General features: G+C 34.7%; 3 protein-coding genes and 1 pseudogene across 3 annotated transcripts; 1 reads left to right on the top strand and 3 right to left on the bottom strand.

Moving 5' to 3' along the window:
- Positions 1-1,986: 1,986 nt before the first annotated feature.
- Positions 1,987-3,949, bottom strand: LOC122609403 (annotated as a pseudogene).
- A 609-nt stretch (positions 3,950-4,558) lies between these two features.
- LOC122606749 lies at positions 4,559-6,751 on the top strand. Its single transcript, XM_043779608.1, has 3 exons — positions 4,559-4,870; positions 6,200-6,341; positions 6,473-6,751. The coding sequence occupies exons 1-3, from the start codon at positions 4,590-4,592 to the stop codon at positions 6,554-6,556; spliced, it is 507 nt and encodes a 168-aa protein (XP_043635543.1). The 5' UTR covers positions 4,559-4,589; the 3' UTR covers positions 6,557-6,751.
- A 592-nt stretch (positions 6,752-7,343) lies between these two features.
- On the bottom strand, positions 7,344-9,736 carry LOC122606748 (COMPASS-like H3K4 histone methylase component WDR5B). The gene is made up of 2 exons (XM_043779607.1): positions 9,018-9,736; positions 7,344-7,762 (listed from the first exon to the last, which is right to left on the bottom strand). Exons 1-2 carry the CDS (start codon positions 9,693-9,695, stop codon positions 7,466-7,468), a joined length of 975 nt encoding a protein of 324 aa, XP_043635542.1. The 5' UTR covers positions 9,696-9,736; the 3' UTR covers positions 7,344-7,465.
- A 3,137-nt stretch (positions 9,737-12,873) lies between these two features.
- Positions 12,874-13,788, bottom strand: LOC122609404 (F-box/kelch-repeat protein At3g06240-like). Its single transcript, XM_043782450.1, has one exon. It carries the CDS (start codon positions 13,786-13,788, stop codon positions 12,874-12,876), a length of 915 nt encoding a protein of 304 aa, XP_043638385.1.
- Positions 13,789-14,133: the final 345 nt, after the last annotated feature.

Raw genomic sequence — 14,133 nt, forward strand, 5'->3', positions numbered from 1 at the left:
GTACTCGTATACTTACACATAATGTAAATTTTTTTATATAAAAAAATCTCCACATAATTGTATAACGTATGTGATCAATCGACTTGCATACATGTGATCATAGCAATATACGTGCACATGTGATCAAGAATCTAAATCTCCACATAATTATATAACGGATGATAATTAATGCCTCCACACAATTATAAATTTTAAAATTAGACATAAGTTATTCAGAAAACAATCAAAAAATAATTTTCATGTAAAGAACAATCATTGGTTAGGCTTGATTTGAAAAGTTCTCAAAGGTTCTCGCAAAAAAAAAGGTTCTCAAAATAACTTTACCCTATGTTGGAATACCTTAACATCAAGTTTATTAGAATAGGAAGGATATATATATATATATATATCCTACTAGTCATATCAACAACTACTCCGATGGTGTTCCACGATTGCGAGTTTCCGACAAGGTGAGTTCTAGCTACACCGATGGTGATTTTCGATTAAAGGTGGATGGATCTTGATGGTGGTGGTGGTCGAATCTTTTTTATGGTGGTAGTTGGTGGGTCTATGGATCTAGTTGGTGCATCTATAGATTTAGGATTTTGAATATATATATATATATATATATATATAGATCAAACATATGCATTTATATAAATTTGGTGAATGTTTTAGATATATAGATATGATAAATATCTGGACCATTCTTGCGAAGAAATCACACTTTTGGAACCAAAATTATGACTTTGGAAAAGTTTGGCCCAAATGTGCAAAAAGTATGATAATACAGGGACAAAAATGCAATTAGTTCATAAATTTACAGATGCACAATCTCATTTTCACAAAATATCCAATAATTAAAAAACAAAAAACAAAAAAAAAACACCATAATCATCGAGTGATGGCACTTCACTGATAGTCTCATCTGCTAAGCTAAAAGCAACAATAATTTTTGGTTCGTTATCAGAACCCTTCGTAGCTAACCGATGAATATTCCCATTAATAAAAGCATTTGACATATTCATCCACGTATGAACAAGATGATAAAGAAAATCAATTACATGCCTCCAAGTCTTAGTTCTAAGACTATAAACATGCACAACAGGCACATTATAAAGGTTGTTAAAAATGGTAACAACCTTATAATCATCGGTAAAAGAATCATAATTGAATCCATACATAAAGTATTCTCTTAGGGTCTATCTTTTCCGAAAATAAGTAATCTTGTTTCCTAAATTATGAGATTCTTGATAAGTATATATCGTTTCCTTTCTTATCGGAGATTTAGGTTTATCCTGGGAGTCATCAGACATGGTCTAAACATAGCTAGTTTATTATGCCATTTATGACGTCGAATTCAGAAAGATAGGAAAAATTTTTTCGACAGCCCATCAGCTTTTCATTTTTGCTTTCTTGTTAAGTTTCTAATTAGATAAGGAAGACAACCATGACTCAATAATCAATATGATGGGTATGTTTGGTTGAAAGTTTATAAGAGCTTTATTTCAAACATGAGTAATTTTAGGTTTACAAGCCATTTACAAACAAATTTTTACAAACTCAACTTCTACCAATTAAATCACTTCTATATGTTCTCTCTCTTGTTTGATTGGATCAGCTCACATGCAATCTATGTTTGTAACAATTAGTTTGTAGTTTGTTTGTCATTCTAGCATGGATGATATGATGGTGATGCACACAAACAACTATACCTATAAGTCTACAACACAGTGAATATAATAGATACAATTAAAAAACAAATGAAAGACCACAGATGTAAGGTGAAACATATTTATTACATCTCAGAAAACACAAACATATAGACATATACGCGATAATGGTCTTACATCATCTTCAACGACTGAGACGTATTCAAATCTCTATATATAATAATCAAGAAAGAAAATAAAAAATTGGAGTTATCTCAACCGTATTGCATGTAGAATAAGCCTTACTTCCATATGTGTAATGTAATGTAGCTTTACTTGGATTGTCAAATTGTAGCTAATATATTGGTTGATAATTAAGCCGGCCGTAATTATTAGGTGAGACTAGGCTTTGAACACATATAGCTTTTGCAGTCAAGTCCTTCCATAATGTAGAAGTAGGTTTACAATATTCACAACGACAACCTTTCCCTTCAAGGTTGTACATGAACAATACTGTTGGAACCACGTTAGTGTGACCGTCACTGATCATGTATCATTCCTGATATGATGATTGACAATAACTGAAATCCCTATGTCTAGGTAAATATATGATGGACGTATTTACTCTTAGAGACGTAGTATAGGGTTTCCCATTAGGTGATTGTAACTAAGAGGACTAATGATACACACATTAAACACCAGAAGGGTTGAATGTGTAAATACTAAAGGGTTGAATGTGTAATTACTCTCATTATATATAGAGGGTAATTAACCCTAAGTTAAGGTTAATCACACACACATAATCCCACACAAATTCGTGTGTTTACTCCTCTCTAAATTCGTGCATCATGTTTCAGCCGAATTTATCATCCCATTATTACTCAATCACCTTGTTATGGGAACCCGAAATCAATAGCAATTATGCTTTAATGTTCTTACAGGTTCCACAGGACGATTGGGGATGTTTTATCACTCGAATCGAATCATGTTTATTCCAATAAATACATCTTGGCGTACAATCAGAATATTATTATTGCCATCTTGATTGTGAAATAAAGTAGCAGTTGGAATCTTATGGAGTCCATGATATACTCTAATCTTAGTCCAAGATTCTTTTACCCCGTACTCGTTCATTAACCAAACCATACCATCAGATTCCCGGAATATACCAAGCTTTCCACCAACATCAACAAGTTCGCAGTGACTAGAAGAACGCGTGATCATATTATCATTGGGTAATGGCACTTCACTGATAGTCTCGTCTGCTAAACTAAAAGCAACTATTCTTTGTTCGTAACCAGGATCACCTTTCTTAGTTGCTAACCGATGAATATTACCATCAATAAACGCATTTGATGAAGTCGTTACCATACCGAAAGGTTCATAAGGGAAATCGATCACATGCTTCCAAGTATTAGCTCTAAGACTATAAACATACACAGCAGGCTCATAATAGAAATACCAATCTCGTTTTTTGTAAAAGATGGTAACAACCTTGTAGTCATGGGTAAAAGAATCATAAACGAATCCATACAAGAAGCGTTTATTAGAGCGATCAATAAGATGACGGTCCTGATAAAAACAGCAATCACAACAAATCTTTAGTAGTTGGGTTTAAAACAATGAGGCAATGTTTTAAGACTTTGAGGCCGCAACTGGAAACTGCAGACAACAAAACAAGGCCATTGCAACACCCTATGACATCCAAATCACCATAATCAGAATCAAAAGGCAAAGCATATTTCTTTGGTCGTGATAGTCTTGCGTCTTCTATATTGTTTTGATGAAACGACAGGAAATAGAAGGGACTAAATACATCCAAGGATTTGAAGACGATGATGTGGTGATCATTTCGGTTGAAGGTTTTTTCATGTGTTTTTATGAATGCGGGGTCTGTAAGGAGAGACAATTAACCACTCCTTTGAAACGGTCCTGAATCGACCAATAAAGTTGGGTGGAAGGCGATAAAGGATCTCCATGATAATCTCTCGTGGTAGGATATTCTTAATGACGCTGCGTACGTGCCATATATATATGTTGGAGTTTTAGATCGACCTCCCTGCAAAGCCTAATTATAAAACTCGACAACCAAACTCCTTTATTGAATACCTTAACAAACTGAAGAAAACCAAACTCCTTTACATATATATATATATATATACTACCTCTAGTCCAACTCGTACTAAGTTTCCTAGTTTAAGTCTACCTACCTAAAATATAACTAAGACTAATATTAAACAGGTTTCGAGCTAGTTTGGACTACAAGCAAAAACTGTATACAACAATCCTACATGGCTACATGCATATCTTTACTTCATATCTTTTATTATACTAAATCAAATACAGTTGCTCAAATAATTTATCAACCAATCATGCCTATCGATTTCTTAATGTTTGACTTTTGTTTTCAATTTTGACTTTAATTTACACTTTTTTGTTTTCATCACAAATTTACACTTTTTACCCGATAGTTTTAATATAATAAATAAATAATACGGAGTAATAGCTATTATATATCCAATAATATGTTCTATCATATATTAAAAATTATTAATTAAAAATAATATATCGCTCGATTTCATCAAATTGACTCTCGCTGATGTCATCATAGTTTTACATAACTTTATTTAACTAATAAAAATAAATAACTAAAATAATTATTAAAGATGAGATGACAAAAAATACTACAACAAATTTTCGAAATCTGAAACTTTCAGATGATGAAAGAGGGTATATGCTTGCAATGTTCTTTTATTATCTTAGCTAAAGCGTGTAGGCTTTCATTTAGCAAAACATATAAATAAATATAAAGGACTAAATTTATAAACGTTTCTAAATCTAAAGGACTATATCTCTCATATTCCATTAACTTCCAAAACGGTAACGTTTTGCCAGGAGCCACTGGAGGCTAAAATCAATATACAGTCACAATTTTCACAAAAATATCCAATAATAATAATGGCAACACCTATATCTGTATCTATATCTACATTCTCTCGGGTAACCGTGTCACCGGAATCTCATCACTCCGGCGACCTATTCTGGCCTGCACTACATACATCTACTTTCCGCGCCAAAACCTTACGCGTTCGTAACAGCAATTTATCAAATGGAAAACCGAGTAACGATGATTATAAATCAAAGTTTTTGAATGAAGAAGGTGTTATTGAAGATATGGACGGTTATCTCAACTATTTATCTCTCGAATACGACTCGGTTTGGGACACGAAACCGGCGTGGTTAGTTTATTTTTTCAAAATTCCGGTTTTTAGTTAGTTAATTCTGCTACTTAGGTCTGAGTATAAATTTATATAAAATATATGAGTCTGTATATATTATAAGAAGTTAGCGCTTGATTAGTTTATTATTGAGGTCGGAATTATTTGTATTTGGAATATTATCGTTTAGTTATTTCGTGTTAAGTGAGCTAATCTAGGGTTAATGAGCGGAACGAGCCTAGTCGAAGTGAGTTTAATCGAGCTCGAATTTGAAATAATAGTTTACTAAAATATTTTTTAAGTATATAAACTGTATAAGGACAATATATTTGAGTTCCAGCTTGAGTAACTGTAAAATGAGCTAAACGTCTAATACGTGGGTTGTTAACTCCCCTTGAGCTTTACAAGCACGGAGTGAGGCTAAGAAGAAGAAAAGTCGTCTTATTATAGAAATTGCAATTGGGAATTTAGAGGTGACATGTGTCTGGTGCACCTTTTTTGCACGTTCGTGTAAAAACTATGCAGCAGATACAATAAGGAGACTTTTCTCCTGATCCTTCTCTTATGCATATGAATCATTGTTGTGTTGATTTTAGAGAGGGATAGAGTACAATTGATTTGAGAAATTTTAGCGCTGAACTTCTAGATTTGAGTGAGGATCTATACTAGGTGAAAATCAGTGGCCGTGCCTTTTACGAGGTGTATTCATGCAAATGATTGTTTTATTGAAAAGAGTTATAAGAGAGGGAAATTAAAACAGAATTTGTCAATTATTTCGTCTCTGTATACAGTTATCCTCTACAGCAGTTATTTTCAAGCGAGTGTTAGCTGTTGGTGTAGATGTTACTTTAGAAGATTTTAGGGTTCGACATTTACATTTGATTGAGGAGCTGTAACGGGATGAAAGTCACTGGTAGTGGTAGTGTTGTTGTTGATGTTTATTTTGTGATAATGATTATTGGATTTAGAAGTTATGTCAGAACGGGATAGAAAATAAACGATGTGATCAGTATTATACTCTAATGCTTGAATGTCTTATGATTTAAGCTTATGTTTGTATGTGTGAATGATGCTTAAGAAGTTCTTATCATTCAATGTTGTGTGAGAAGCCCTACTAGGTGAAAACAAGGGTATGTAAGGGGTTTATGTTACCTACATAATCACAATAGGAACCAAAAAAACGAAAACTAACATTTTATTATACCTATATCTAAGGAGGCAAAGACATTGCTAGAATGCTATCTGAATTGTGAGTGTTCTTGTGTGATGTACCTACATTTAAAGGCATAGCTAGAATTTCTTTGTAACTTTCTCAAAATTCATTTTTCTCTGGTTTAATATGTTCGTCAGGTGTCAACCGTGGACAATAACCCTGACTGGACTGTCTGTGATTGCTGTTAGCTGGGTAATATTGCGCAATGTGTTAGCCACTTCAGCCGCTGCCACTTTAATTGGCGCTTGGTGGTACATCTTTCTATATTCTTACCCAAAGGTACGGGCAAACAGCGTATAAAAGTGGCTACTGTCTCACTATAATTCTATAAGCATTGAGCAAAAGCAAGAATTTGGCGACTGTGTTCTAAATGCAATACTCTTCATTTTCGTTTATTTTGATTGTTTCAGTCATATACGGAAATGATTGCTGAGCGAAGGAAGAAAGTTACTAGCGGGGTTGAAGACACTTTCGGCTTGAGAAATAGCCCTTAATCTTATGCTGGAAACCAAATAAACAAGGAGGCAGGATAGTTGATTGTTGGTTTGTAAATTGTGTATTGAGATCACATACAATGACATGGCAGCATAATTATTACTTCCAAAAAATTGCAGTACTGCACTGCCAATGCAACAAACAAGATTCATATCCCATGTAATGAACCAGACTTGTCAAGCCTTTTTTTACCAGCAGACTTGCCAAGCAGCCTAAAAAGGGCGTTATAATATACTGTACATTGGAGCCATTCTTAAACATTATGGTACATTACATAACAAACATTGGTGTGTTATCAAACGAACTAAGAACATTTGGCTGCAAGTCTGCCAGCTTCAGCATTCAAATGAGCAATATCAAGACTGGAAAGAGACCGTCTTGAGACTTCTTTTTAAATTCAAGGACAAAACAAGAGTTGGCAAATTCAATTATATACCTATTAATGGTTGATTTGGATGTGGTATTTCCTTATTTCTAATGGGTTAAAGCAGCCAAAAAAAAAGTTATGAGAGAAATGGGTCAAAGGGGCTGCGAAGAGTACTTAAATTATGTTCATCAGATACTTGGATTAATACGTTTATGAACATTTAAAACACAGAGATAGTTTGTAAAAGGCCCAGCAAGAAATTTGGACAGTGTTTTCACACAACCTAACTCAACCTGAACAGAAATATATTACATGTTTTGACCTGTAACCCACATGACCAACCCACCCATTTTGCTTCATCAAGATATAACCCATCTACTTGTATAGGAATCTAGCAAGACTAGTGACAGTATTTAGAATCATCACAAACAGGTCAAACTCTTATTCGAGAATCAATTATGTTCACCGTAAAAAATCTCGTATTACATTATACAGAGCCAGCACTGATAATTAGGAACAAATTAGGAACAAACTATCTATGTCATTCACTACTTGGTTGGACCCATATTTTGATTGTTCGATCACCAATAAGCCCTGCAGAAGCAATCATGTTGTCATTCGGGTGGCAATTTACAGAAATAACCGTATCAGTGTGGCCTTCTAGCTTCTGCAGCAAGTTCTTCCCCTGTAGATCCCAAATGTAGACACAGTGATCTTCTGAACCACTGACAATGTATTTGCCATTTGTCACGGAAAACGTAGGTGTTATGCAATAGGTTTTGTTCACATGGCCGGTATATATCTTCAAGAACTTTCCAGTCGAGTAGTTCCAAAGCTTCTGCAATGATAATAGGAAACTAAAGTCAGGAGCTGAACACACTAAAATAACACACTTACATAATACAATACCAGGAAGCATGGAAAATGTTAACATTAATTTTTCGTAATTCAGAAAGATACTTATTAGGGTTGATGGAATGTGCTACAAAGGTTGATGACACTTTCATTTTCGACAGAAATAATTCTGATATTTAATACTTGAAACAGCCAGAAATATTAGAAATGAAGATAGAGAAAGAGAGTTGCTGAAAAATAGACTTGATAAACATGACATCATCTACAAATTGGATTTGTATCCTAAAACTCTGATTTTTGATACTCAATGTTGGGGACGAGTTACAACTGTAAATTGGCTCTGTATCCTACAACTCTGATTTTTGATACTTGAGTTGAAGTTGGGGATGGGTTACAATTTACTACTTTAATTTGTTCTGTATCCTACAAATCCAAGCTATATTAATCAGGTTTTAATGAGCTTCTGTTTCAAACAAACTTCCAAAAAAATGGCTCCAGGTTCTGATTTTTGACCCCATGAACAGCTTACGCTCATCTCAAAAAGATATCAGAATTACTATCTTCTATGATTCAACTGCTATACGCCTACTAGATAAAGCACAGAGTGATGCACAAGATTTAACCACCCATTAACACAAGTCCACAAATGAATATAAAATCCAGCTTAATGTTCTATAAATCAATGCAATGAAGGCGTATTCTGCAGTCTGTTTAAGAACTGCTTACAATTCTCATACATGATATTAATACCTGTTTCTATTAACTGAAGTTATGGGTATGTTTGGCAAAACTAGTGGATCGAGAACTGTTTGCCGGAGCCAGCGTTTACAGTTGGTATCTAAAGTTTGTTTCTTTTCTGTACAAATGTTCTTGTCAAAGTAGCCAAACTCAATTTACCAACAATACGTGTTTGTAGAAATGAATCTAAAGCCTTTCTTAGTGAGAGCATGGAGATGCAACTAAATAAACGGTATTTCTGTTTCCATAAGCACAATCTACTTCTTACAAGCTATTTGAATTAGCCTATGGCTTATGAGCTCGAACTTTTCAAGATCATAAGCTTATTCTTGGGGGTTTCTGAAAGACAATCTTTTTCTTTAAAAGCTACGAGTACAACAAAACATCCCCGAAAAGACAGCCTTAAGTTCTCACTAGCTAACATCACAAATTCACAATACATACATATATAATTCACTCATAGATACAAAAAGAAAAAGAGAATGCAGAAAGTAACCTACCAAATTATCATCAAGGGTAGCAACAAGTATAAACCTGCCATTAGGCGAAAACTTGGTAAACGAAACAGCAGGCACTTTATCGTCAATCAAAGTCTTTAAACACGTCCCAGTAACCGTATCCCAAATCTTACAACTCCCATCATGACTACCCGAAACGATCAACGACCCGTCTCTATTAAAATGCACACTAGTCACTGGCAACGAATGTGCCCTGATCACATGAACACTTTTCCCTGTTTTCACATCCCAAACTCTCACTGTCTCATCAAAAGAACCCGACACAATCAAATTCGAATGTACACTAAAACTCACACAAAACACGACATCCGTATGTCCCCGAAGCGTCTTTACGCATTCGTAGTTCCTGGCGTCCCAGATTCGCAGTGTCTTGTCGTCCGAGGCTGAACAAATGTAGTGGGAATCGTAAGACCAGGCGAGGTCCGATACGCCTTCGGTGTGGCCTGTGAGTTTGGAAATTAAGGTTAGGGTTTGGGCGTTCCATAAGATTACGGTTTTGTCTAAGGAAGCGGAGGCTAAGAGTTTGCCATTGTTGGCGAACTTGACACATGAGACGGCTGATTGGTGGTCGGTTAAGGTTTTTACTAGTTGGTATGGTGCGTATGGCGGCGGCGGTGGTGGTGGTTGGGTGGTGTTGTTATTGTTGTTGTTGCTTCCCATCTTTTGGCTTTGATCCCCAGGTAAAGGTAAAGTGTGTATATATGTGGGTTATTATATTTTAATTAATTTTTGTTTATAAAAGAGGAGTACTAATAAATTAATAATAACCGCACTATAACTAGATGGGTTCCACACTTTCACCTCAATAACCCCATATCTGTTGGGGAAATCCAAGCCCCGATAAATTTGGGCCAGGTTCGGTCCGTTCTGATATGTAGGTTTAAGGCCGGGTATTTGGGAAAGTTTTATTTTTTTTACGGGTTTGGGTTCGGGTATGATTTTAAATGACAATTCGCATACCCGATGTATGTTGGAAACTCATCCATAACACGTATATATTAAATCATAAGTATCTTTTTTTTTAAAAAAAAAATTAAACTACTAAACAAGTAGTATTTTATTATAGCTAAACAAAAAGATATAAACATCCATATAACAAATATGCCTAAAAATCTAGTTTCACAAAGAAGCCTCAAAGCAAGTGTAAAGTCTCATACACTCTATTAACAAATCGCTTACACAGTTTATTAACATTGCAAAAGCAGAGCCAATTTTTAAAAGAAGAATAAAAGCATCCAATTCAAGAACAATGAAAAATAAAAATTATATCGGATCCCCGAAAACCCGTATGGAAACCCGTTACCCAATGGTTCGTAAGTAAACGGAGACCTTTTGGGTTTGGGGTCGGGGTTTGGGATGGAGATTTTTAATCGGGACCAGGTATGGGTGACCTAAACCCGATACATACCTGGCCCATTGCTATCTGACGCAAACGAAAACAAGAGAAACTAGTTAAACATGTTGATTCAAAGAATATCGATGCTTCTATAATTCTTTGATTCAAAGAAAATACTGAAAATTGAGAAATTTCAAACTAATACACACGTGTATAGAAAAAAAATGATTTATGGGTAAACTAAAAATTGATCATTTCCCCATGTTTATATACATATAAATAGATATGCAAAATTTGAACGTGCCTAAAAACATAAGTAGGCCAAAAATTATTACAAAAAGAAAGTCAAAAACCCGAAAAACATAGATAAAGGCATATAACTCATTGAAGATGACGTTTTTGAGCCCGAAGACTGACCCATTTAAGTGATTGGTCGCACGTTGAAAACGAAGCCCTATAGCTCAAGTTATGAGCATTTAAGTGAAAGTCTTTTTAGGTTTTATACCCCTATCTAAGTCCTCCAAATAAACTAGTGCTTGTTTCTTTTGCACTTAGGCCTACATCACCATCTATACGACTTCATGATTATCTTGTAAGGCTTTTATTTCGTTTAATATTCAGATGATTTTTTTTTTCAAACATTCAGTCAGTATGCGACATCAGAGAAACATCACCATATAATTGTGAAGCCTTGCACGTACCTTAGACAACGAAATATTGACCATGAGCCGTTACTAGTATTCGGAGGGAAAAAACCCCAAGACTTGCTAGCCTTAAAGATCGAACTCAAGACCTTGAGTAAAACCTGGGATGCTTCTGACCAGTTGTATAAGATATAGAATATGCGATTCTTAATGTCATATTTATAATACTTAATAAAGGGGAGCTTTTTTTTTTTTTTTTTTTTTTCATTTCAACAAAAGACTATTGAAAAGTGGGTTGTGCCCCACATCTCTAAACACCATTCTACCAACACATTTATGATTTATCTAAACTAACGTTAATGAAATATGTTACAATATGGATCCCCATTTGAGATAAAATGCAACCCGTATTGGCCCATTTCTAAGCCAATGGGTCGAAATTGCCACCTTTTGGTCTGTTACACTCTATTCTCGAGTTTTTATTAAAGGAAAAGAAAAGAGAAGATTGGATAGGAGAATAAAGGATAAAAAATTATATTTATAAATTGCATTCTTGAGTTTTATCATTTAAAAAAAAAGAAAGTGAATAAAATGATTTAAAGGCATTCTTGAGTTAAAAGAGAAGGATAAGAAAGGATAAAAATATGTGGTATTACATTTATAGCCCCATAATTATTATAGTTCATATAAAGGTTTGAAGGGTATATTGATAAATTTATAACTTATCCTTCCAAATCATGCCAAATATGGAAGGAAAGTTTTTAGCTTTAAAACCCCTCACTTTTCATTTTCATTACTTTAATCAAAAAACTCAAAAATACAAAAACATAAGTTTTTCTCTTCTTTCTTTTCTTATCCCATAAAATTAAAACTCTAAGAATGCACCCTTAGTGAACTCACATACTTCACTTACACACAGGTGTTGGAACTTGGAATCGTATCATATTCAATCATCATCGGCCTATCTTTGCACAATTAAACCTTTGCTTGGAGCATTATCTTTGCATCATTTCTTTGAAGAGTTTGCATTGGCTGGCTGCATCTCACAAGATGGCAGAATTTTTTGCGATTAACAGCTCCTATAAGCATTGGCATAGGGACTGGTATCTCTTCACTTTACAATCATAGTAGTCCCAGAGCTCTGGTTATTGAAGGTATTCTAGACTCCATTTTCTGCTGGGATTTTAGTTTACAAGGCTGTAGTGATCCAATTGCTGCTTAATTCTTGAGTAAGAAGATAAAAAGCAATTTGGGGGATCATATAGTGTCTTTTATTGTACTTTTCCTTAGGGTTGGTTTAATGTCCTCTGTTGCAGCCGCGGGGGCCTAAAACTGCCCATTTTCCTTATGGTGTAACAAATCCAACTCGATCCCAGCCAACTTTTTATTCCAATGTTCTGTTAATTATGGTAAATTATACATGAAAAAAGTTAACAAACAACTGACAAAAATATGATAATATACATTGTGGCCTTGTAGTCTTTTCTAAGAAAGTATTTAATGTTACTGTGAAAGCATACTTACATTTATAGTTATGACACTCATCAAAGTATATAAGAATATATGAAGCTAATTTTATAGATGAATGGTCTTTTTCACATAAAGCTATATATAATGAAGACATGACAACTTACACTTGGATCATTAGATAACTTTATTTCCTCCATTTTTCTTCTCAGAAAGCACAAACATATAGACATATATGTGCAGATAACGAACATCATTGTTCAACGACCGCGGCATATTCAAATCTCTATATAACAATAATAATAATCAAGTATAAATAAGAAATAATACTATTAGCTCGTGATGAATAGAGTTTATCTCAAGCGAATTGTAGAAATATCAAACAAGCTAGCTAATCGGTTAACCCATAATTTATAGGTGAGACTAGGCTTTCGACACATATGGCTTTTGCAGTCAAGTCCTTCCCTAACGGATAAGTAGCTTTACAATATTTACAACGACCTTTATCTTCAACGTTGTATATCATTATAAGATTGCGGCGTACAACCAGAATAATGTTGCCATCCTGATGAGTGTGAAGAAAAGCTGGTTCATTACATATTGGATTTTTATGGAGTCCATGGAGAGAAATCGTAGTCCAAGATTTTTTTACCCCATACTCATTCATCAACCAAACCTTACCGTCCACTTCCTCGAATAAACCAAGCTTTCCACCAACATCAACTAGTTTGCAGTGACCAGAAACCAAGACGTCACCATGATAGGGTGGTGGCACTTCACTAAAAGTCTCATCTGCTACACTAAAAGCAACAATTGTTGGTACATAATAACCACAACGATTCTTAGCTAACCGATGAATATTCCCACTAGTAAAAGCACTTGACGAACTCATTTTCGTAGTTTGAAAAGGTTTATAAGGAAATTCAATCACATGCTTCCAAGTATTACTTCTAAGACTATAAACATGCACAATAGGCAAAAAGCGCTTATTGGAAAAGATGGTAACAACCTTGTAATCATCCGTAAAGGAATCATAACTGAATCCATACAAGTAGTATTCTTTAAAGTGACGAATCTGATCACCTTTCGGATCATCAAAACAGCAATTGGGAGATGGTAATTCCAAAAAATCCTTAGTAGTTGGATTTAGAACAATGAGGCGATGGTTTAAAACATTGAGGCGGCGGTGCTTGCAATAGGAAAATCCAGATAACAAAACAAAGCCGTTGCAACATCCTACGACATCCAAAACTACATCAAAATCAAAAAGCGAAGCATATTCCTTTGGAAGCGTTGCTTCTTGCATATGGTTCTGATGAAATGGCAGGAAATAGAGTGGACCAAGTGAATCAAAGGATTTGAAGGCGCCGATGAAGTGATTTTAGTTAAGGGTATTTTGATGTGTTTTGATGAACGCAGGATCTGTAAGTAGAGACAACCACTCCTTTGAAACGCTCCTAAAACGACCAATAGATTTGGCCGGAAGACGATACATGATCATCATGATGATCTCTTGTGGGATATTTTTTATGACGCTGCTCTTGAATCTACCAACAAATTTGGCCGCAAGACTATACAGGATCTTCATTATGATCTCCGATTAGTAAATATGATTGCAATATACATTAAATAGTTTCAAATAAACAAACCC

Source organism: Erigeron canadensis, chromosome 7, assembly GCF_010389155.1.
Source record: "Erigeron canadensis isolate Cc75 chromosome 7, C_canadensis_v1, whole genome shotgun sequence".
NCBI lineage: Eukaryota > Viridiplantae > Streptophyta > Magnoliopsida > Asterales > Asteraceae > Erigeron > Erigeron canadensis.